Source organism: Aythya fuligula, chromosome 8 (genome assembly GCF_009819795.1).
Source record: "Aythya fuligula isolate bAytFul2 chromosome 8, bAytFul2.pri, whole genome shotgun sequence".
NCBI lineage: Eukaryota > Metazoa > Chordata > Aves > Anseriformes > Anatidae > Aythya > Aythya fuligula.
Genome location: NC_045566.1, coordinates 30,891,309 through 30,916,940, shown reverse-complemented (window position 1 = coordinate 30,916,940; position 25,632 = coordinate 30,891,309). Strand labels below are relative to the sequence as shown.

The window sequence follows — 25,632 nt, the reverse complement described above, 5'->3', positions numbered from 1 at the left end:
TTGAGCTATCACAGAGCTATGCTACCATGACACTTACTAGTAAGATGAGTGGTGGGCAGCCTATGAGTGCAATGGCAGTGGAGAGCTTGCGCTTGTTGCCACCACTGTAGGTACCAGCCAGCTGGTCTGCGTACATGGGAAGCCCCAGCTTCTGGATGCCCCATTCAGCAACCTATGAGAAAGAACATCTTTTTTCACACAGCAGTTAATACACAATGGACTGGATTGCTGACACATCCCTCTTCTGGCAAACCCCTGGGTTTTGGCACATTTGTTTTAGTACTGGAGCAGTGGAGTCAAAAAAATAAAAATAAATTATTATGATGAGGGGAATTCTAATTCCTTGAAGCAAAGCCATAACCCAGCCTTAGCTGCAGTCTTCCTATTTGTGCAAGAATGTACATTATTTTCTTCTGCAATCTTCATGTTCTTTTTTATTCTCATACATAAACAAATTCAAATAAAATAACAAAACAGTAACCATACCAGTTCTGAGTCACAGCAGTTGCATCCTTAGCCTTCCAGAGTTAGCTCCACAGTTTTGCAAGTATCATTAATGCCTATGAACCTGGATTTGACTGTGCATTCTTGTACTGAACTCCAAATGACAAGAACCACTCCCAGGACTTCAACACAGAGAAAAGCAAGCCCACCTTGGAAACTTTGGACCTTGGCGTGAGGTGAATCATTACACTCACTCACTGTAAGTATATACAAGTAAAAAGTGAGATGCTTTACCCTCTTGATTTCCTCTGCTGGAACCCCTCGCAGGCGTGCATATAAATACAAATGTTCTCGTCCTGTGAGCAGGTCATCAAGGGCATCAAACTGAGGACAGTATCCCATGTTTTGATGGACACTAGAAATGTCAGTCAATATACTGGAGAAACAAAGAAAAAAGTCTTATACCTGTAACAGTAGATTTAAGACAGAGATGGACAGTTTGAATAAAATCTTTCTTTCCTAGGGCAACTTTTCTAAGAGGAAAATGAATTTACCCCAGTACAAGAATCTATTAAAATGTTTGTACAGTGTAGCAAAGAATATATTCTCATCTAAACCAGCTAAACTCTGGTTAATAGCCAAATCCACTTCCTGGATTTCCAAATTCAGGAAATTTCATCTCAGCTTGTGGTCACTGGGAACAGACATGCAAGATATGAAGCTAACAATGTTTGCTGGTAGTAGCAATGGGAAAAGATGAGAGAAGTACAGAATCACAGAATGACTGAGGTTGGAACGAACCTCTGGACATCGTCTTTGTCCACCCATCCTGCTCAAGCAAGGTCAAATGCAGCAGGTTGCCCAGAATCATGTCCTGGCAACAAAACAGCTATTTGTTCAAATCACATCAAAGAGTCGAACCCCAACGACACCTAAGGAACCAAGACGCACAACCTGGAACTAAGCTGACGTAATATTGAATCATGATGTAGTGACGACTTGTTATGGCATTATGCCAGCCCTGTTTAAACAAAGCAGCTAAAAACAGACAGAGGAAAGTTCCAAAGCTCATATCAAAATGTTCTCTTGGATATATTATGTTTGGAAGCTCTCGCCATTAGATCTGATTGCCTAGTTGCATTGCTAGCATTAGTATAACTTACCCCCAAATTTTACAACGCAGTGTTAAAGGTGCTAGTATGGTCTCTCTCAGTCCCATAAAACTGGAAGGGAGCTACTGGGTCATTGAGACTAGGAGTCTATCATGGTAAATGAACTGTCACAGTTTTGTTTGTTCTTTTAAGGGACTTACCTATTGCCAGCCACTACAGCATCTCCAGATGTCACGTCAGTATCTCCAGTCAGCATTTTGAATGTTGTTGTTTTTCCAGCACCATTGACTCCCAAAAGACCAAAGCACTGAATTATAAAATGTATCACATTTTTTAGTATTTCCAACTTGTAAATCAACAAGGGCATGCAATTTGAACTGATCTGAGTTCAAATGAATGAGTAATCTAGTGCTGTTGAACAACTTACCTCTCCAGGACGGATGCCAACACAGAGCCTGTCCACTGCTGGCTTGTGCCTACCTGCATAAATCTAAATTGACAAGAAAAAAATTTCAGGACTTCTGCAGCAAAGAAAATTTCCTGTTTTGTTTGTTTGTTTGTTTGTTTTTGTTTGTTTGTTTGTTTTTTAGTTTAATGCTGTTGGAATGAGGCAACTTTAGAACCAAGACAAAAGTAAAAGATAAATAAAATTTTGGAAAGAAAGAGTAAGCATTCTACCAACTCAGACATTTATTTACATTAAATACAGTTGTAATAACCCCTAAAAATTCCAAGTTTCCTTCATGCACCCTTTTACCTCATATCTTTAGTGCTAAGCAGCAGACCTGATGCTTTGCCGGGACAAAGTATCTCTGACATCAAATGAAGTGGAACAATACAGCAAGATCTGGAGAATGATACTCCAGTTCTCTATTCTTAAGATCCTAATAATGTGTGCAGCCTTTTTATTTTTGTAGCTCAGGCTTACTTGTATTCTGATAGCACCAATTATATGCCTTCACTGTCTTGAAAGAAGATAAATTAGCAATAACTATAGCCCTAAATGTGAAAGGAACTAAATGGTGAACTTGAGACTGAAATTCACCTATGGAAAAACAGCAATGCAGAAGAAAAGACTCGTAGTAGGAATGGACAGTCAATATATAAATCAAGTTGGATGATGTGAGGCAAAATATGTCAAGAAAAGGAGTGTGTATGAAAGTGTGTGTGTTGGGGGAGAGAGGGAGTTCAATGTCCTTGCTGGATTTTCTGGTTTGTTTTCTAATAAAATAGCCAAATAACATATAAATCCCTGACTTCTAAAATGTTCATTATTTTCTAAGGCACAAGCTTGATTTTGAAAACAATACCATCTGAATCCACTGCTGAAATACTGGGTTCATATATTTCATTCTTCTCAAATTATACCTTGGTCAGTTCTTGTAATTCTAAGATATCTGTTTTTTTTCTTCCATTCATAATTCTTTTTCTTTCTTCTGCAACATCCTCATCTTCGTCAATAACAGGTGATTTGGTAGTCTCAGCAAACCTGGAAAAAAACAGATGATTGAATACAGAAACAAGGAGTTGCCCTGAGTGCGGTTACAATAGCAGTGTGAAACAACAGTTACTCAGTTGCCAAAACTGTGACTGGTGGAAGCAGTAAACTTGTGACATTGGTTGGAGCATTCCTGTGGTTGGGAGAATCCCTGACCTTTGAAAGTTAAGCTCTAAATACTGAAAAGGGATTAAATTGCTTGCTCAAACGAGCATGATGCTGCCAGTCACTGATATGACAACCTGCCTATAAGCGACAGCTTTCACTATTTGGCAGCTCTTCATTATCTACTGATAGTCCTTCTACCTATCTTTTGACTGACTTCCCTGTAAGACAGTATTTTTCAGAATTACCAACTAGTAGTCTTGTTGGCATTCTCCAACAGCAATGCACAACCCACTCACACCTGGAAGGCAGCTGCTTTCATTGAAACAGAGAAGGGAAGCTTGAATAGTGCACCCAGGCTGTGACTGTCCTATGCAGTGGACTAGAATTCCAGTCTTGGGATGTCAGGCTAGTACTTCGTGCCATTACTTAGGAAACTACAAGCTTTCCAAGTCATTTTATCATCTCACCATTAGTGTCTTAATCTACAAAATTTACACTGAAGTCCTAGTTCAAGAAAACTAATTTCTTCAATAAGCTACATAAATATATTCTTAAATCCCATGAAAACAATGCAGATGAAGGGACTATCAACAAGTTAAGATGAAATCAGAAAAGTAAACAGAATAAAGCTATAAAAGCTACTATAAATTCAGAGGAAAAAAAAAAGAAAAAGAGAACATACAGAACAATAAAGACACTTGCCCTGTTAATGAAGGAATATTAATACAACCTTTCAGACATACCATCTTGAGGAGAATAAACGGTGCTGCATAAGGAGATTCAGAATGAAGAATGCAACTCCTTCAACAGCCATGGCAACCAGGTTCTTTCCAACAAAGTCCCACTGAAAAGGATTGGAAACATGCTCCTCACCTATGGAGGGAGAGAGCACCAGAGAGCAAGATTAAATACGGCTGAAGAAAAGAGTGCACGTCAGAACAAAAGGCGTAAGCACAATGGTTTAGAATGAAAATCTTTATTTGATCATTACCAGGCAATGTCTGCCCTTTTCCAGTGTATTATAAATACAGATTCTTAAGAAACTACACTCCAGCTCAGCTGCTGCATGGGAGCAAAAATGAATATAAGCTCTCTGAATATGCTCTTATTTGGATTTCATAGCATGAAATTTGCATGGATTATATGAAAGACATTTCCTGGGGGGGGGGGAAAAAAAAAAGTTTTGCTTTATCACTATGCTTTTAACAAGAAGTTTGATAACAAAAACTGCCACATCCCAAGAATATGCCTTTGAAGAATAGCCACTTTAACCATTAACATGAGGGACACCAACATATTCAAATGAAATTAAATTTCGAATTTCAAATTTTCAAATGAAATTACATATCCTAGTGGTGATAATCTAGGGACTTCAGGACAAGTGATAAAAAGACACCACAGTCTGGCACTTAAATAGTTTAATTTCCAATACAGACCACTGGTCAGGCCCTAAAGTTCTGGCAGCTGTGATTCCTTCAGGGAGGCTGAGCTTTCATACTCATCTACCTGATCATGTGAAAGGGGAGGATTTTAGAAACAGACTCTAGTTTTCCAAAACAACCCTTTGAAACATCTCACCCAAGGTCAGACCAGGTAAAACTGATACACCTTGTTGGTAATTGGCTCTCACTTACCAAACCTGGCATAAACTTCACTCACAGCTTGGTTTACGGCCAAGTCAATGAGTCCACGGCCCAGGCAAAAGTGTGGGAAGACAATCAGCACATTTTTCAATGTTTTATTAAATTTTAGCAAAGTCTATAAGGAACAGAAAGAACATCATAAGCAGTTGAAACAAGACTTAAAACATAGCAAAATGAATGAAAAGTTATTTTTCATTTCGGAGAAACTGGACGTTCTCTGTTTATCTGCAGCATGGCAGATAAACTGCACCATCAAGGTGCTTGTGAAAAATTGTCACTGAGAAGATAAATTAATCTTTGTAATGAAATATTTGTCTATGTAGCAGAGGCAACATGTTGTTCTGGTGTCAGCTATTGCAAACAAGAACTGTGAGCAAGAAGTAAGAGTGGTACTTTTTCTATCATAATAGCTTTATTTATACCTGGAATATTTCCATAATCAGGGCTATTGTAATTTTGAAAAATACGAGTGTCTGGGCATAACTACACAGCAGACTTTGGTGAAAGGTGGAGATACCCACCGCAGTGTAAATACCTGCATCGATCTAGCTGCACCACCACTGAATCCAGAGAAGGACAATTATCTCTCTGGAGACACAATGTCTGCAATGGAGACATATTGTCAAAAGTAACAATACTGGCCTGCTGTCCCACAGATATTAAGTATTGTAAAGTTGGCCATTTAAACCATGATTCCAATTGAATCAAGATCTGTTTTTTCCTTCCCACCAAACAACAATGCTTTTATCAGCACAGGGTGTCTTAAAAAGTACTATTGGTAATGATAGGTAATTGGATTGCAGTCAGCTCAACGTCATTCCTCATGTATGTGGATAGTTGGTAGCCCAAGATACCAACAGCCCTGAGGTTTGCTTCTGTTTATTCTGCTCACCTGTCCCTGCAGTAACACAGCAAGTTCTCCAGTCACTTATTTACTGCCAGAATAATGGCAAGATAGAGAAAGACAGTTAGAGATGGCTATGCTTGGACATCCTTTTAACAGCTTTTTAAAACCAGGTCACAACAAAAACATTACTTACTGGGTTATTTTCAAATAGCTCCAGGATGAATGTAATGGCACTGCTGTTGATCCCCACAAAGAGATTAATACAAGACAATGCAACATAAGCAGTGCTAGGCACACTGAAGAAAGAAGAAGCAGGGTACATCATGGGAATTACTGCCCATCTGCATGCAAAAGATAGAAATATTACAATATAAATTAAAGGTAGTCTGTCCAGAAAACATCTGTGGCCTCTTAGATTTAATTTGTGATATACACAGGACGATACAAAAAAATTTATTTCTTTTTTTTAACTCCAGAGAGATTTTTTTAGACTGTTTTCTCTAAATTAACTCCCACTACAAAGCTAGTAGGAATATTATTTTATATATAAAGACATATGATAACTAATTAAACGAGAGGAAGTAAATTCCAGTCACTCATATAAAAGGCTATTTTGCCAACACAAATGTTCATTTGAAGAAAAAAAATATTTGTTGGACTCAATTCTCTTTGTCCTTGGGTAAAACGCTAAATAATATTTTAGTATTGGCTGTCAATGAGGCAAATAAATGACCATTAAAATCCTACACAATGTGCATATCGTAAGGGAATGAGACGATGTATTAGATTGACATGTCAAGGTAAATTAGACGATGTATTAGATTTATGTGTAGTGGGAGGGCTGCAGGGGTGGTCTCTGTGAGGAGTCCAGCAGCTGCCCCACGTTAGAGAAGAGCCAGTTCCAGCCAGCTCCAAAAAGGGACCCAGCACTGGCCAAAGCCAAGTCAAGGAGTGACACTGGTTGTGCCTCTGTGAGAGTGTATTTAAGAAAAATCTTCTGTGCACTAGCAGGTGGGAGTGAGGAGTGATAAAATTTCAACATTAAATGGTGAAAATTTCTGTGAAGTAGTGACAAAAAACTTTATAGCATGTGGCTGGGCAAAGAGTGTAAGTAACCTGAATTAGGAACAGAATACAGTTCTAACCTGCATTGTACCAACTTAGTTTTATTCTTTGAAGCTAGATTTCACTAAGCACCAAGCTCAACAATGTGCAATCACGCTTCACATGCAGGAATAATCTTGAACTCACCCATACAGAAGCAGCAAAGCAACAAGCACAGGGAGGTTAGTTGGAGAAGTGTATGCTTTCTTCTTGAATCCAGCAAATATTACCACAACCAGTCCAGCACTCACTGCATAATTCACCTGCCACATCACAGGGTAAAGATCAGTGTGTAAGACCAGAAAAGGGCTGCAAACCTATCTAGATCTTAAACATTATTCCCAAAGGATTTTGTACTGAGGAACACTGGAATTGTTGGACTGGAATTGATCTGGAATAGTTACTCAAGTTTTTGACTCAATGGACTTCTGGCAGCATTTGACATTTTTCTGAGGCGTCTTTTATCAGACTGTTCATTAAAATTATACCATATTGTTGTTTCTTAGGTTATGGTTTGGAACTGATTGTTTCATGGTCCTGCTGGCAGGTTGCCCACAGAAAGAGGCAGTGAGTATACAAGGAAATGCAGTTTTTGGTGATATAAAGGTTATATATAGGAGGGAAAAAGCTAGTTATTTGAGCCACATTACTGGAAGGAGGCCAGAGTGAACAATGCTTGGCCACTGCTCTGCTCAGTTTCTCTGTTCAGCATTAATACTGCAGGTCCACTGCAATGCACAGTGCTCCCCATGCAGAGTGAAAGGTGGCATTTCACAGAACTGCTAACCCCAGTTAATACCTTTGCACCATGCTGTCAAAGGCCATGGCCAAGCAGAATTCCTGGCAGTGAAGCTGATGGGAGGCTGCTGTGACCAGCAGGGTGCAGGAACTCAGAGATCTGATTCTTTTCCCTCATTTAATATATTAATGTTTTGCTTTACTTTCTCATGAAAAAGCACCTTCTGAAACACCCAACGTTTGGGGGTTTTAATTTTATTTTTAATTTTATTTTTTGATTTTTTTTTTCTCATCCGTATTCATGCTTTTCTTATCAAACAAGCCCTTGAGCCAGCATAACCACAAAAGAAGATCCTTGCTGTGCTTCAGCAAGGCAAATAATTTATTTCTTCACGACAGAGTGGTCTGAAGAGTAATGAGAGGATAGTTGAGCCTTGTCTAAGCAAGCCTGGACCTGTGCTCTAAATACTTTTGGCATAACACAGTGAACATGATTCAGTGGCCTAAACAAATATATTCACATCATTTTAGACACCCTGGAGATTTTTTTCTGGCCTCCAGCTATTGTTCCAGCAGCCCATGAATCTCCCATTTAGCTATTTTGAATATCTTGACATTCATTAAGTTTCTTGTTAAGGGCAGGGTCACAGATGGTTGTAACTAGCTTCAGGCAACAGTGCTCTCCCCTGCTATGGCACGTTTTACTTGATAAAACATTCAGTTTTAAGGACTGGAAATCCTCAGATTACAACCCTTCCATTAGTTCAGTACCGTGCACCTGACAATTTCTACATCTGACATTAGTTAGGAGAGGTCAGATCCTTAGCACATACTCTGAGAAAGAACTTCATGAAATGAGTACTTTGCAGTGCTCAGAATCACCTTCACTCAATTCACTGATCAGTCTCCAGTTAATGCAAACCCAGAAATAATTGCTGGCTATGAAATCAGACCAGAAGTTACTCACTATGTCCCACATGAAGTTAGTTAGCCAGTAGATAGCAGGGCTCACACCACTGACAAACTGGAGGTGTTTGGCTTTCGTCACACGTTCTTGAATCAGGTATAAAACAAAACTGGCTGGGATAAAGGACATGGCAAAAATCACACAGATGGCAACAAGAGCATCCACTGAAGTGGTCAGCCTGCAACAAAGCACAAGAAAAGACTGAGCAAGGGAATGGATGCAACATAGCACTATGTTAGCATTTGGGAAAGCTGGTAGAAATGTTAAGATCTAAAAGTATCAAGGTTATTTTGTAAGTAGAAGACTTTTCCAATTTCAAAATGTGCTAGTGTATCTTGCTATATCACACTGGACAGCAGCTAACAAATGTGGCTGTTGATGGCACCATTCTTTTTTTTTAATATATATTATTTCCTTCATTCTCTGGAACATTTCAGCTCCTATCTCAGTTTGACATCCTTTTCTGGATGGTGTTGCAAAGTAGACATTAAGGCACACCAGCAGAAATGGTCTGGGAGCTGGGAGAAAAGGTACTCAAAAAGGCGAGTTGCAAAGTGAGATGAAGCACAGATCTCTGTGCTAAGGCAAAAGCTTCCAGTTTCACTGACTTCTAAACTTAGTAGAAGACATGAGTGGGAAGCCATGTCTCCTTATGAGTGTCTTTTTCAAGAAGTTATGGCTTTGAAGTTCAGGAATACATCAACCCTACTACATGCCATTGAAAATCTACCTGTATGTTGTCCTTGACACCAAGACAGAGGTTTTCAACTATTGCCTACTTGTAGTTACTTAAGAACATTTTCTGATGCCTTTTTTGATTATGATCTCTGTGTCACTTCACAAGTAGATCTATTGGCTTTGGAGCATGAACACAGACTTCACAATTTGACCTTTATCCTTTGGAATCAACAGAAACATGTAACCATGTATAACCAATGGTCATGGCTACTATATAGGAACAGGAATGAATACTTACAGGATTATGAGACAGAAAAAAATGGATTGTGCATCTAAGTCTTGATTAGACTAAGACTTCAAGGAAAGGCCTCCATGTTCTATCATCTGAACTATTTCATATATTTATTTTATATATATATATTTATATTTTATATTATATATATATATAAATTTATATATATATATATATATTATATATATATATATATTTATATTTTCATATCCCACTGGACTTGGTAAACTGCCAGAAGAGTGTAGGTAAAAATCAGTGGCAAAACACAGGAAGACTTACACAGTGACTTCAGAGAGTTGCTCCTTAGTGAGGTTCAGAGGATGGTTTACAACAGTGATCCCATACTCCTCGGGAGCTTGCCCAGTCCGCAGGTTAGCTCTAAGGATTGCATTATTGGCTACATTTAGGAAACTAACCATAGCATGCCAGCCTTTATTGTTAAACCACACCTAAAAGAGTCAGAAAACACAGATTCGTTTAAGAAGTGTTCACTAATAACCCTGAGCTGCAGGAGTAAACTTGTCTGCCTTTTATCCACTTTGGTGGGCATTGTCAACAGGAAAGAATCCAGCATTAAGAATTTGTAAGCACAGTCCAGCAGGAGGAGCTCACATACTGTGCTTTTAAAGGGTTGGGTAACCATTGTAAAGGGATTTTGAAGACATTTTAAAATTTAGCAGAATATGTCTTACTCAAAAGTATTTAGGGCAGCAAGAAGTACTAAGAACACGAGTAAAAAAAAAAAGTCTCACATTAAAAAAAAACTTTGCATTAACAATGTACCAGTGTTATTTATAATATAGTATTTCATCTCTTTTTGCATCTGAGAATGTCACTAGTAATATTCTCACTATTTGAACTCTATCTCAAAACACACTCAAGGTAAATTTTCAGACAATTTCCAGCAAATACCTTAATATTATCTTCAGTTTCCATGTACTTAAGGAAATTAGAAAATTCTTTAGCAGCAGCCAGTGAAGTTTGTCCCTTAAATAAAAAAGAAAAGTATAAAGATCAGCTGCCTGGGAGAATTCCAGTGCTGCAGGTTTTCAGCTTTGTAACAGTTCTTCAGTAAAGAGATGAAAAAATCTTGCTTACTCCTGTCACATTCATCATTCGGCACAAATCACTGAAAAAATCGACAACTTCATCTCCAGAAACATGAAGGACAGGGAGCTTTCCTCCTATAGAAATTCCTCCATATCTAACAAAGAGAATAGTATTATCAGCCACTTGTATCACAGACCCTCTCTACAGCAATGTAAATACTAAAAACTCCCTTAATATAAGTTAAAATTACATACACGGTATAATTTATCTATAACAATCTCCACTCTAACAAGTTGTATCAGGTCTTTATATTAATTTATGAGGGGTTCATGCCAGGATCCTGAGAAAATTATTATTTATATAGAATACTTGGAGAAAACAGCCATTTCTACAGTTCAAAATCTTTAGATCATGGTAATTGACATAGAACTGTTCGGACAACATGGAGGACAGAGGACATCATGGACCTCAGTTAAAATTTCAGCCACCCTGAGTGGAGCTGGTGGAGCAGGTATTCAGCAGTGTTGGTGCCAGCCAATAGGCCATAATAATAAATAGTATTGAATGACATGAAGCAAAGTCTAATCCCATAGAAAGTAATGTTTGCACACGACCAAGGAGATATTCCCTGAAGGAAGCCAGTCATCTAGCTGCTACTCTTGAAATTAATTCCTCTGTTGGTGAAAAACCCAAGTATTTTCTTCAAGCTACTATGTCATCTTCCTAAACTTAGTATCTCTGAGTGTAGACATCACATTTGGGTTAGATGTCCCCATGCAAGCATGAAGCAAATAGTGGAATCTGCTTTATAATTACCTGCATGTGTTCAGAGTGGGGAGGAGGAGTTGCAGTTGCTATCCCCATGTATATGGTAGATCGATGTCTAGTTTACATCTTCCCCAGGTGTTCTTTTTGGAGGGATCATATTTTTTTCTGCTGCTCTTTGAAAGAGCTGCATCAGAGCACTAAACAGAGCACAGTGTAGCGCTGCATTTAACTTTCCATCACTCAGATCCTGTTAGTCAAACTCATGTAGGTAATAAAATTGTTATAGTTCCATTGTATGTCTCTTGCCTTCACCCTTGTGGAGGTAGTCCAAACAAATATAATCCCTTTGTCTTTATAAAACTCTTGCTGACCCACAACCTATTTCACACTGCAGTCATCTCTTTGTTCTATGCTATCTGCCACAATTCCTCTTGTCCATTCAGAGAAACGTGAGGCCCTGTGGTTAAACAGAAATTCATTGTTCCTTTATTTACCAGCACAATCTGTGAATTGGTTTCTTACCTTTGCTCATTGACCCAGTATTTGCTCTTCAAGCTGAAAAAGACAAAGAGAATCCTGTCTCTTAATGCACTGAACCAAAGTCAACAGTACTGTCAGACTTAGATGGAAATGAAAGGTGAATTCCTTTGCTTTGCAGATTTTAGTTTTCACAGGTAGCTTTTTATTTTTTTATTTTTTATTTTCTGATATGATTCATCTCCAGCTTGTACAGAGATAAGGAAGCTCACACATACTGGCTCTATCCTAAATCCATAACAAACTGATTTTAAAATAGGCATCTGAAGCAATTCTGATGTCCTAAGAGGAATCAGTTAAATGTAAAATGTAGCCAGAAAATAGCTGATATAATGGGAATATCAAAAACTGTGCTGGGAATGGAAAAGGTAGCAAGGCCCAAATCAGAAATAATAGGCTATGGACACTGCACAGCTAATGAACATGCATGACACTCAGACAAGCCCAGGAGCTAACAGTAGGATAGATGCATCTATGCAACATTGTCCTTTGGCCCTTTAGTGTTTCTGGGAAGCAAGTTATAATTAACTCAGGCGGGTGGTCATGTTGGTGTGGCTACAGTTTCTCAGTGACACACACTAGTATCTTTGCAGTTCACTAGTGTTTTCACCATTGACACTGTTACTGCTAACACAGCATGCCATTGACATTGAAACTTAGCTCTACCAATAAAGGAGAACCCGACTATACAAATAGGTAGAATGAAAACAATTTAACTCCCTCAAAATGAATATCTCCTATGCTTAAATCAGGAATATGGACATGATGCTCAAGTCTACCCAATACTGTGACAAATCAGGTGTTATGCTGTTAAATGAGAATTTCATGGACAGGTATGAAATGTCATGTGAAAAATAGAGTGGTTCGTGCCTACCTTCCTTTTATCAAAACGGGATATGTTTTCACCAGAAAATCTGAGATATTTCTGTGGGTCAGATCTTGAAGAATTTCTGTGCTGTGCTGCACTCTCTGTGAAGAAAGGAAAACCCAATCAGTCACAGTAAACTTTAGAGTCTCTACACCTATTGTTTGTCAGTAAAACAACAGTAAAAGTGGCTTCAGTTCAGGGCGATTGCTCAGGTTAATAGTATCACTGAAACCAGAGTGGGTTGTTCATTTTCTAGCCCAAACATCTTTACTGAGATTTCAGAAGAAATAATGAAATCACAGAAATTTGCAATGTCTGCACGAAACAGTTGCGGTTCGCTCTGAAACTTGGCCTGAGTTATTTGCAAAGGCCAAGGTTGCTCAAGGCTTTTTCTTCACTAAAAACATAAAAGAAGGAGACCTTTCAAATAAATTGAAGGCCTAGTGAAGATAAGGTGTTCACTTTGTTCCATGATGTAGCAAGTTGAAATAAAAATTATGTGTACAAATATGCTCACCTTTACTAGCACATTAGATACACTGAACAAAAATTATTCGGTTTTTTTTTGGTAATGAAAATGAAATCATCAAAAATCTCAAACATGTTGAATTCATCCTAGGGTGGAATATGCTTATAAAGGTTTCAGAGTGCAAAGCTTGCAACCTGAAAATGAGCTACTGTATAGAAAACAAGACTAATGAACTTTCCAGAAGTTCCTACATTTGTCCACAGAGAGGTAATACTGGATGACACAGAGTGTCTGTCTTTATTCTAGATAATTAACACGAAGATCACATCCTCCTAGTGCCTTCATTAAATGAGGTATTCATCTTTAAACATACTTCTCAGTTATTTATATACTGTTGCTTCCCTGAAGACTGAAATATAAACCGTATCTTTATGACAAGTTAAACAAAATAATCATATCTTGCAAAATAATTTGGATAATATGATATTATAACAAATAAATCTCCCTTAGAGGACTAGAATCACCACAAACAACAAAAACTAATTTTGCATCCTACTTGGATTGGAAGTTTTAGATCAAATTTTCCTCACAAATATACTAGTATGCAATTAGGAAAATTCAACTTTGGGTGTCCTTTGGACAGGGCTTACATGTAAATCAGAAATAACTTTGGATGCTGTGAATAAGATTATTTTATAACCTTATAATATAACTCTACCTTGTTGTTTTGTGAATAGTGATAGCAAAACAAAAGCAAACAATTAGTATTTTTAAGAATCCATATCATGGATTTGGATTCAGAAATCAATTAACTTTGTACCCTTAGCGTAAAAACTGTATTTTACTAAGTCATTTTTGCTAATGTGTGCAAGCCTGGCAAACAGGAACACTGAAGCTGAGCAGTGTGCATGATGAGGCAGTAAATCAGTGAGCTACTACTCTGAGAGTTGCTGCAGTTCTGTTTTCTGTAGATTGTTAGAAAAGCATGTAAAAATGCAAATAATATCAGGCTACAATTTTCTCTTCCTCTTCAAGTGAGTAAACACATTTTATAAAGTACACAACTAAGATTATTCATTAATCAGAACAGGTGTGAACGTAGATCTCATCTTCTCTCTTCATAGCACCAATTGTTATTAAATTACTCATCTTCATGCACATGCAGACAAACATCCATTTTTTCTAGCTTAGTACTTTCTTTCTAGAAAGATCAGCCAAAAGCAATGTATACACTAATCCCTTTTCCAGCTCTCATCATGAAACTTTTTCTACAAAGATCCACAGTACAGGGACACTACCTGTGGTGGTGGGAGGCCTCCTGCTCCTGGGGGGCATTCTGGCAGCATGGTGAGTTTCTTGTGAGTACTGCACTTGCAGGAAGGTGAAGGATTCTCAGAGCTCCACTTTTGGCTCAGCAGTAGGCTACTTAGATTAGGATGCACAGCAGGGGTATTCCAGGCCGTTGCCATATTATTGCATGAGTAGTTCCTGTGTAGAGGAAGAGTGTTTTAGCTGTGCAGAGATACGGTTTATAAGAGCTCACAAATCCAGAAAATCACAGGGCTTTCACCAGACACCCTCCTCTCACCTCTTATCCTGTGACTTCTGAATAACAACAACACTTTGGGGTACTTGAAAAACGTAAGAAAGTAATCCAAAATAGTTACGCGAGTATAATCTACCCCCAAACCTCTCCCATATTTACTGTCTTCAGATTACAGATAGGGAACTGAAGGAACAAATGAACTGTGTTTGACTCATTAGCACAGGTAAAAAACATAGTGAGGATACACCTTTGCAAGAAGACTATCCTTCTCCTTGCTTCTTACTTATAGTATCTTCTCATTTATTTATTTATTTGAAGTTTTCTCCTGGTTTCTGCTGCACCAGGTAGAGTGGAGAAAGGAGAAGAGCAAGGGAAAAACAGCCAGAAGATTCAAGCTGCTGGTTCTCTCATGGCCGAGAGAAAGGTGAGAGAAAAGGAATGGCAAAGCACAGCATGACAGGGATAAATGACTCCAAAGCAGGACTCATAGGCAGAGGAAGTGGACAACAGATGTTAAATTAAGAGCACTAACAATGTTATCCTTACTTCAGAGCGAGAATAATTTTCAATCATAGAGACTGCCCTGTTGCTACTTCCCATCCAAGCAACTGATGAAGTTATTGCTTCCAAACACACCAGTGGGAACAGGAGGAACCTGAGGGGACTCACATGAGGAAAGTGCCAGGGAAGCTGTGAAGATTTGGGTCTGATTACACTGCCTTACTCACACATTTCCTGGTAGCTTAATTCCTAATACAAGGCTACATGAGCTGTCTACCAGCCATTCACATCTATCACTGTGACTGATTCTTAATCCAGGAGATTTTTTAGCTGTATGTTATTTTTGACCCAATATGAGATATTCTTGCCAACAACCAATCTGAAGCATTGGTTCTAGTAACAAGTGAAACCAATTCATTCTTTTTCCACTACTCAGGTTCTAGCAGTAATATTCTAGTAGAATCTGGTTCAACAGACATTAGCAGGCAACTTACAGAAGGGGCTGATTCTTCAAACAGCGATTTCCAAATCCGGGTTTATTCAAGAAAGCATCAGTAAGGGAGACCATCTGCTCGCTGCCTGGACGCTCATTGCTAAGGGAATAGGATAAGATTTTCTCTATTAAAAAAATCAAATTATTGTACTAGAATACACATAAGCAACTGCTGAAGGACACCCATATGGCAGAACTAGCCGCCACCTCTCTATGCTGATAATTAAATTATTTTGTTAAGGAAAGGCATGAAAAAAAATCAAACAAATTAAAACCAATAGAACCTTCCAAGATGGTTAACAGGTTAAAGCAATGGCCCTTTTCTCCTAATATTAAATTATGACTTCTCACATGCTCTTATGGCAATATTCTTCAAACAGGCTTGAATATGTATTTCTACCCTCTCAGCCTTGTCACACACAGTAATTAGAAGATGAAAAATGTTCATCTATTCAAATGCTCTACGTTTTACATTTGCTGAGGCTAAAGAAACAATGTAGTTAATAGTAATGAAGTGTCTACAATTAATAGCCTAATAACACTAGACTACTGAATATTGCTATTGCTGTTTTAGAAGTATGAATATTAGATGTTGCTTTACACATTACTATGTGTAAAATACATTAAAATGTTGTGCAAATTTTCAATATAAAACTCAGAGGAAAGACTTTAAAATTATTACTGCCATCAGTTTTGTTGCTTTGTGCTAGCTGAAGTCTCATCTAAGAGTTACATATTGGAGGAAATTTCTAAATTTCCTCTGTATTGCACATATTTGGACTTGGTGCGAAAGTTCAGCTGTGTAATGGATGCAAGTGAGGGTGAAGCAAGTGCCCTGAAGAGCACAGAGGAATTGTGCAGTGATCTGAAGAGAACAGAACTGAAGCTTCTATGAAGAATGAAAGGAGACAAAGTGCTAGTAGACTGAAAAAAAATAGATCCAGCCAAAGGATGAAGCATGGGGAGATACTAAGCAGCAGCATTAACAAAACCTAAGTGTCTCTGCTTTTGTTTTGTTTCCATAACTTTACAATTACTGTACCATCTATAAATAAACCTTCCACAGGTCAACAGATAGGTTGAATCTTGTTCTGTAAGATTATGAATAAAGGCATGCAATGGCATACCAGATACTTACTTACTGTACTGTAACTCCTGTTAGGATATGTAACTTTTTAGGTGCTGAGGTCATGAATTCAGGCAGGAAAAAGAAGAGTACCAAAGACAACAATGTATTTGAAGACTACTGGTTAGACATACTACTAGCTGTATTCCCCCACATGCACCAATTTCATGCTATTTGATGTATGCTGATTCTAGTGGAATTACTACTTTTTTATACTACACAGACTGAGGATAGCCCAGTAAGTCCCAGTATCCCAATAAGCCCCATGATCCTAAATGCTAGGGAGAAAAGTGTGTCTATATGACAGATTTATTTATTCCTCTTACCTGAAGAAAGTAAACTGTTGTCCATAGATCCAAGGGTGTAAGGTTAAGGCAGGATATTCTCCAAATGGAGGAATAATGACTGTAAGCATTAAAGACAGCAACACAAAACTAGCAGGGAGAACAATCTGCAGGGGACATGAAAACACCACACTAAGACATATGCTGCAGAGTGACACTGTACGCAGCTTATACGTAAATGAAGGAGGGACAGCAGGAGCAGAGATCTGGTTTAGCTCCCAACCACCAACTATTCCTGCTTACTTCTAATGCTTTCAGTTAAGACTGGTTGTCACAGAACTGTACTGTGTTAAAAAGAAAATGCTGGGCTAGTAGTGATTGAATCCTGAATTTGGTGAGAATGACAGATTACAGGCAGAAAGATAGAGACAGAACAGCTGGAACCATAGATTAGAAAAGCAAGGGACCTGTTACCTATTTGCAGCACCTCTGTTGCTTTGCATGGAGACATTACCAGGAAAGACAGTGTTGAGAACATTATGGGAAAGAGTCAAGGACACCAACAGTGAGTCAATACCTGGGCTAGGAAGTCCTTGTGGCTGCGGGAGGCATGGTGGAACCGTTTGATGAACAGTGCTTTCATCTGCTGATGTACAAGCTGAAAACCTTTATACTGCCGGGACCCTTTGCCTTCATTTTGATCTCCTGCTATGCCTACTGGCATTTGAGAAGCGTCATTGGTTTCCAGAGGGGTTTTTTCAGCTGTTTTATTCTCAGTAGAAATTTTGCCACAAGTAGAACCATTTTCTTGATTGTCTCCTAGGTTAAAAATTGCAATTAATACTAGGAATTACCCTGATGAAAAGGGGCAGAGAAGACACTTTATTCTCCATACACGAAGACAGCACAAATGTTTTACTGAGCTCAAGATTTGATCGAAAGTATATATCACATCACCAGATTACTTTAATTATAATTGTTACAGTGTGGCTGTATCCAGTAGCATCACATAGATTATACACTTACTCAGCAGGATGAACTAGATATTAATGTGGATAGTTTATGGACTTCTAGGCAACACAATGCTACCTATAAAAACCACTGACATCTAGGGGATGGACACTACATCTTTATTTACACAGTTATGGACCTGATCCAAGCAAAATAAAAGTATTTCTGCTGACTTCATCTGGTTTCTCAGATATCATGTCAGGCCCTAAAATCAGGTATTTACTGACTAAACGTATTTTGATGAGAATTCCATACATAGACTGAAAGTTCTGAGGCTCTTCTTTACTTGGCATTCGGAATATAAAACAGTTCCAAGAAAAGTTTATCAAATACTGATTCATGGATTTATACCTGCTTTTTGCGTTTCAGGGCTAGCTTCTGCTGTGACCTTTAGGAAAACCTGTCAGAGACAAGCACATCTGGTAAAGAATAGAACATTAACCTGACCTCAGAAACACTATATACTATCCTTTAATGCAACAGGAAAATAACTTCAATACCTTTTCAGTACTCTTGCTTACTTCACAGTCTGAGGTCTCTTATGAAATATCTCAGAAAATAAAGAAATGATCCAACTTAGACACAGAGAGAGATTTCTGGCTAATGAGTCATGCTCCACAAGGCTAACACACAGTCAGATTTGGGGCCTTTCTCTATGCCCATTCCAATGATTTTCTGAGTGTGCCACACCAAACATGACTGGGTTTTGAGGGAGATGTAGGAATTAGTAAGGTTACATGCTTAAGAGCAGGAACAGTCTCAGAAAACATTTTGGGGACTGATGGTAGGACCAGCAAATATTTTGTCTGTTACCTCTTCAAGTGGAGTGTCTGAAACTCCAAAACTGCTAAGTCCCAGGTCATCCAATGTTTCCTCCAGTTCTCTGAAGAGACTGGCATAAGATCGCTGTTTAAAGTGCTTACTGGGCAACAGGTAAACAAGTTCTTGACCAATGCTTTCAATTAATTTTGCTTCTGGGACATGATGATGAATTACTTCTGCTAGCTCATTCAGATCTCCTGTGAAAAGTCAAAACAGTGTTCCAAGAATGAATATTTCACCACGCTAAGCATGATTTCAAAAGCTGTTGTTTGTACTATATGAAAGGGGACTGTTCTATTATGCAACTTAAAGATATCTCAGTTAACCTGTAATAGACTGGGCCATGTTACTAATTATGGTTCTGGAACAAGGTAGCAGGAAACTATTCAGGACTGTTAATAAAGCACAACAAAATCTTCTGGAATATCTACTTAATTTCTTCTTTGACATAGAAAGCCAAAATAACTTTTTCTGAGAAATCCAGTTTCCTTTGCTCTAGATGTGCTTCAGTTTTCATTACCAAATTGCACATTTTGGTGCAGAGTTGTTGAAAATTCACAGTAGACTTCCAAAGCACACTGAGACCACACATATATCAAACAGGGGCAATGGTATACAGAAGTGTGAAGAAACTTTATTCATTTTAAAATCCAATGCAGTTAGACAAATGCTGGAAAAGCAGACCTCAGCAGCAGTGAGCTGTAAGGTGAGACTGCAGTACAACAGGAGACATAGGCTTGTGCTGGAATGCTGAACCATTCCACTTCTTACCATCCAGTTCCTGCACTTGAGTTCCTTCTTTGTCCCTGTGTGCACAGCTGGAACAGGAGCAGGAGCACTGAGATCCACAGCTACAAAATGACTGGCATGGAGAAGCAAGAGATAAAAGATGAAAGTGCTTCAGATACATGCAAAACAGTGTATAAAGGCTATCAGCCTTTGAACACTTTGAGTCAGTGAAAAATACATCATATCTGAAGGGCATCTGGAACATGTTGCACTGAAGGTCATCTGAGGACTGGATTAAGTAAAATAGACAACACAAATTCTCCTGCACAAACCATATTTGTCAGTTCTATATTACATGCAAATGCCTGGGGAAATGTGATCAGCAGTGGCCGTAAGTATACGGATCACGTTGGTACTAAGGCTGAAAGTGCTTCCTACAGTAGAAACAATCCAGAACCGTACTTGTCAAGCTGTGGAATGCTGCTTTAGCTGTGGATTAGACTCAACTGACATTTGAGCTAGGTACTAGAGAGCACCATGTTTACAACTATACTGCAAAGGAGGCATCAGAAAGATTGGTATACGCACAAAGGCAACTTGACAGGTAAAGGTTTTGATAGACATAACTGAGGAAAGTGAATTACAGACCACTGAAGACTTCATGTCAAGTTACTATTTTCACTTGTCCTGCTGAATATATATTTATAAAATCAGAGATTTTTACAGAGATCCTCATGTAGCCATGTAATTTCATGAAATGTTATCAAATTCATTGTTTTCTCCATTTTGAAGTCAGTTTTGTACAAAGCCTCAAGCAATGCTTGATTGCTTTCTACCTTGGTGCAGTGCACGCATATGTATTTTTCATATTTCACGAGGAGGGAAGCATACACTTACTGCATTCCTTGCAATTCTGGTGTTTTTCATCTTGCGAACAAGAGTGAGATAGAAGCCAGATCCAAAGCAGTTCTTAAGGAATACAGGGGAGCCTGAGCAGAAGAGTTTTCCTTGGGATATGATAGCTATCCTGTCTCCAAGAATGTCTGCCTCATCCATGTGATGGGTTGAGAGGATGATGGTTCTGCCTAGAAGGAACAAGTAAGAACATTTAAGGGATGACCTCTCTTAGGAACTCAAAACAGTGCATAGTTTTTGGCAATTAATGCAGGATTTTCTCTGCACCAGGGCCAGCACTCAGTTTGCTGCATCCATAATTGTCTGCTCAGAGAATCTTGTTTGCATATATTCCCAGCATGCAAACTTTCCAGTGCCTAAAGGGGGCCTACAGGAAAGCTGGGGAGGGACTCTTTATCAGGGAGTGTAGTGATAGGACAAGGGGGAATGGCTTGAAACCAAAAAAAGGGTAGATTTAGATTAGATCTCAGAAAGAAATTTTTTACTACGAGGGTGGTGAAGCACTGGAACAGGTTTCCCAGAGAAGCTGTGGATGCCCCATCCCTGGAAGTGTTTTAGGCCAGGTTGGATGGGGCTTTGAGCAAGCTGGTCTGGTGGGAGGCATCTCTGCCCATGGCAGGGGGGTTGGAATCAGAAGGTCTTTAAGGTCCCTTCCAAACCAAACCATTCTCTGATAAAACAGTTTACACAGCAGGCACATGCTGTATCTATTGCAGGCTTAAAAACAAACAACAACAGTTTACTCCTTCAAACCTTTTACCTGAGCGATACTTCAGCAGAAGATCCCAGATAGAGCGCCTGGAATATGGATCAACTCCAGAAGTGGGCTCATCCAAAACTACCACTTTTGCTTCACCAACAAAAGCAATGGCAACAGAGAGTTTTCTTTGCATTCCACCTACCAGAGGATGGAGACACCCAGGAGTCTGAGATGAATCATGCATGTGGTAGGGATGTAATTAACACAGTTTTTCAGGGTGGAGAGAGACAAACTGATACAAGTAAAACAAAACCCATCCTCAAACAAAGGAAGTTCTGCAAAGTTAGATCCATAGTCACATTTTTCTTGTGAAGTTCAAACCAACTCATTAATTATTATATATATACATATATATAATTTATTTATTTATTTTAGAATTTTTCAGTTCTGTGTTACATTTTCTGGTTCTGGCCGAAAGAAAAAGCATGAAGATCTGAGATTTTTCATATTCTTGTGTGAAACTGGCCAACTTCTACAGCTGCACTCAAGACAAAAGTGTAAGAACTCCTGACTCTGTATTCAATTCAGCTTTTGAACCTGAAACTGAAATATATCAAAATACACTGCATGCATTTTTTAACCTTTAGAATTAAAGAAGTTGCCCCTACCAAATAATGCAGTATTCTAGAGTACTGATAAACAAGGGACCAGCATGGTGGTATAATATGTCATTTGTCTTAAAATTATATAGACATTTTTGTTGTTGTTATGTTGATGGATATAATTGTATATATTCATTTAAAAACAGCAACTTTTAAGCATATTTGAATTTGTCACATTTATAAGAAGCACAAGCTTCAGGGACAGATTTTGCCAGCTTTTTGTGCAGTCCCATTAAGCAATCTCTTTAAGAGTAAAGACCTCCCTAGTGCACAGTGATTTGGCAAAATACAGCCTCAAACAATGGAACTAAAACAATACTTGAGTTCTTCACCCACAGATGAAGAAAAGGCAGCAGAAAAAATAAACACTCAGAACGATCTTGTGGGCACCTGACAATTTCTGAGCCTCTTCATTCCTTTTATGGGTGAGGCCCATGTCTTCTAGCATCATTTCCAGCTCTTGTTCAGCTTCATCCCTGGATCTCCCTTTCAGTTGGGAATAAAACAATATGTGTTCTGCTACAGTAAGGCTGTGAAATCAGACAGAAAGGCATCAAGGCAATTTAAATGAATTAGCACAATTTTTCCAAACAACAATGAATTTGCATCTTGCTGAAGGAAGAGGGGCTACTTTACCCTAAACTTGGATCACAGATATTGTTTGGTATCAACACACTTCACTCAGCTGTCACAGGATCTTCCTTTGCCTTTTCAAATCAGAAACTGCTACCAAAGGAACAGGCATAGCAGACCTGTTTACGGGAATAAAACAGGTACTGATGTGGGCAACAGCATCGAGGAAGAAAGACTACTGTTGGTATGACTACCAACTGATGGCAGTAAATCTGGATATCATCTGAGAAGGTAGTCAACTGTCAAGTGGTAGGGTGCAACGGGCATAAAGATATCCTGCTACTGCAGTGTCAGATCAGATTTTTCTGCTTCAGGGAAAAAAAAAAAAAAAAAAAAAAAGTGCCTACATTATAGTGCATGAAATCCCAGGCTGAACTCCTGCCAACCCATACTGCAACATAAAATGCCAATACAAAGAACACCGCCATCTTCCTTGGAGACTTGTTTGTTCCCAGACAAATGATGCCAGAGAAATCTACTGAGGACATACAACAACTATATCATAGGAGTATTAAGAGTTGGAGAAGTACCTCTGTGATACAGAGGTACACCGAGAACAGAGCAAGAGAAACAACACAGGCTTTGGGGATGTGACAAGAATGCACACTTGTTCTTAAAGCTAGTATGGACCAATACTTACTGATTGAATAGGATGTTGTACTGAGGGCACATGCCTAATTGTTGCCGAATGGAGTCCATGTGAGTTTGAATATCCAGGCCACCAATTAGCACAGTTCCAGAGGTGGGTGGGAAGAGGCCTGTCAGTATTGACCTATGAAGATAAAATGAGGGAATGCCCACTCACTCATCTTTCTGTGCCAGATTAGGAACGTATTTTACATGATTCCACTAGATGGAGCATGATGACTTCTTACTATGGCCTTGATGAAACAATCTTAATGAAAAGCATATGTACACATATTCTTATCCACTGCAGTGAGAATCTTGTGGCTCAGCTAATGTTTAAAACTTCTGATAAACCTGCCTGTATGGTTTTGGCCTGCAAACAGAAAACTGTTTCTGTCAGCTACACTGTTTCAGAGTAGTTTGTTAAGTGTACACTACTCCTGTGTCTAAAATTAAGCTCAGTGGGACAAATAGTGCTTTAATGTCTCTAGCCATGCTGACTGGCTCATATCTTAACCTTTATTTTCTGGAAAATGGAAGGGGGACAGAATATTGGGTTGCAAATGGATAGGGTAATGGATTTCTCAGTTCTGAAAATTTCAAAGCAGTAGAAATTTTCGTTTTTATCAGCGGAATTGTAGAATCATCAAGTTTGGAAAAGACCTCTAAGATCATCTTGTCCAACTGTCAAGCATTTAATAAATACATTTACACAACATTTCAGCAGATTAGAATCATTTTGTTTGGGGTCAAACATTTTTCATGGAACAATTAAAATTTTCAAAGGCAATTTAAAGTGCTTTTGAAATAGAAGTCTTTTTGAATTAAAAACCTCAACTGTTCTGCTGGGGAACATTGTAATGAAACACTTCAGTTCTTTCAACATTTGGTGAACTCTTCACAGACTCATCGTTTTGTTCACCAATTAATTTTATTATGATAAATAAAGTCCTGTATAAAGAAGATTAAACATACTTAAGTCCACCTTCCTGTGACTTTAGGGTTCTATAACTAAAGGAACATTTTAATCTGGGTATAGATCTTTAATATACATAACCATTTTGTCTAAAGAGCGTCTGAATTTGCATCCTTTGCACACAGGCCAAAAGCATGTCTGACAAAGCCACTTAGACAGAGAAACCAGGAATATGCAGACTGTAGTTGTTTTCAAATCTTATCTCTTTCAGCCAGATGTTTCTTACTCCTCAGCTTTTGGGAGCTGGCCATAGGAAATTAATGTTGGGGTGTTGGAGGAGAGAACTGCTTCTTCCTTTCTATACTTCCACTAGTGTGTGTCACCATTGCCTCACTCTCAAAGCTTTAGCCAGACCAGCGTATCTTCTCTTTGCCTAGGGGTAGCATTTCCCTGTCTGGAACAAGCTTGATGTTGTGTCAATCTAGCCACAAGGGTGGCAGAGAAACAAGGGAACAGTGAAATGAGAAGGCTGCTCCTCAGGACTCAATAGAACACTGCTCTGGATTTGCTTCTTTAAAATACAGACTTACATGGTGGTTGTCTTTCCTGCTCCATTGTGGCCCAGAAATGCCGTGATCTGGCCCTCATAAAAAGTAATATTCATCCCATCTACTGCTGGCTTGGGCCTGTTCGCAAAAATCTTCACCAGGTTCTGAACACATACTCCTGGAATCAGTCCTGTTGGCTCAGGTTCACAGAAGGTATTTACTTGAAAGGCAAGAAATTAAGAATGAGAAAAGAATATAGGAATATGTGTTGATCCCAACTTTGATGATGATGACAAATCAGAAAGTGCATATACCCAGTAAAACATGCCAGGGCCAGATTCTCCATTCACACCAGTAGTTAACTGAAGCAAGGTTCTTAACTGCAGTGCAATTTGTCTAGATTCACCCAGCTATGAATGGCAGAAGAAAGAGAGCCCAGAGTTGTAATGGTCTGTGGAGATGTATCTCACTAGATTAGGTGGAGCTGAACAGGCTTTCTGTTTTCACTGTGTAGCTTGAAGATTATTTGGCACTGTTGTCTGTAGATACTTAGATAGGCTGAGATTACATTAAACAAGCAGCATGTTGCCTTTCCAGCCAGGCTGAAATCTGCCATTCAAATCATCTGCCCAGCTGTGCATTCTTTTACCATGATGCTTTAAAAAAAAACAACATTTGCCTTTAATCCTGGTAGGTGAAATTTACCCCCTTGCTGAGGCCAGCTCAAAATTTAGGCATTACCTAACAGGAACACTACATGGGCTGGCTTTCTCTCAGGATTAAAAATGCATTATTGTAAATAGCACCATCAGGAATTTTTATTGCATCAGCTTCTAGACAAAACAAACTTCCTTTGAAGTAAATTAAGCCCTTGGGCAATGTGAATTATGGGAGTTGAGAAATTTAAACTAAAGACCCTGTCCACTTTTGTTTACACAGAATACTTAAGGCTTTGTAGGGAGGCCTGTTTTGCAATTGCAGTTCACTTAAATCGTT

General features: G+C 38.7%; 1 protein-coding gene across 1 annotated transcript in view; it reads right to left on the bottom strand.

Annotated features, from left to right (window-relative positions):
- Positions 1-25,632, bottom strand: part of ABCA4 (ATP binding cassette subfamily A member 4) — a 70,598-nt gene that overhangs the window by 3,007 nt on the left and 41,959 nt on the right. The window contains exons 19-45 of the mRNA XM_032191821.1: positions 24,679-24,856; positions 23,186-23,317; positions 22,303-22,442; positions 21,311-21,448; positions 20,533-20,720; positions 19,678-19,768; positions 18,898-19,103; positions 18,436-18,484; positions 17,651-17,892; positions 17,116-17,240; positions 15,665-15,763; positions 14,422-14,611; positions 12,661-12,755; positions 11,772-11,804; positions 10,530-10,635; positions 10,344-10,418; positions 9,711-9,880; positions 8,462-8,639; positions 6,904-7,019; positions 5,846-5,993; positions 4,797-4,920; positions 3,906-4,035; positions 2,925-3,045; positions 1,984-2,046; positions 1,757-1,863; positions 739-880; positions 38-172 (exon numbers count right to left, since the gene is read on the bottom strand). Coding sequence (XP_032047712.1) covers positions 38-172; positions 739-880; positions 1,757-1,863; positions 1,984-2,046; positions 2,925-3,045; positions 3,906-4,035; positions 4,797-4,920; positions 5,846-5,993; positions 6,904-7,019; positions 8,462-8,639; positions 9,711-9,880; positions 10,344-10,418; positions 10,530-10,635; positions 11,772-11,804; positions 12,661-12,755; positions 14,422-14,611; positions 15,665-15,763; positions 17,116-17,240; positions 17,651-17,892; positions 18,436-18,484; positions 18,898-19,103; positions 19,678-19,768; positions 20,533-20,720; positions 21,311-21,448; positions 22,303-22,442; positions 23,186-23,317; positions 24,679-24,856 — 3,521 coding nt within the window. The remainder of the gene's footprint in view (positions 1-37; positions 173-738; positions 881-1,756; positions 1,864-1,983; positions 2,047-2,924; positions 3,046-3,905; positions 4,036-4,796; positions 4,921-5,845; positions 5,994-6,903; positions 7,020-8,461; positions 8,640-9,710; positions 9,881-10,343; positions 10,419-10,529; positions 10,636-11,771; positions 11,805-12,660; positions 12,756-14,421; positions 14,612-15,664; positions 15,764-17,115; positions 17,241-17,650; positions 17,893-18,435; positions 18,485-18,897; positions 19,104-19,677; positions 19,769-20,532; positions 20,721-21,310; positions 21,449-22,302; positions 22,443-23,185; positions 23,318-24,678; positions 24,857-25,632) is intronic.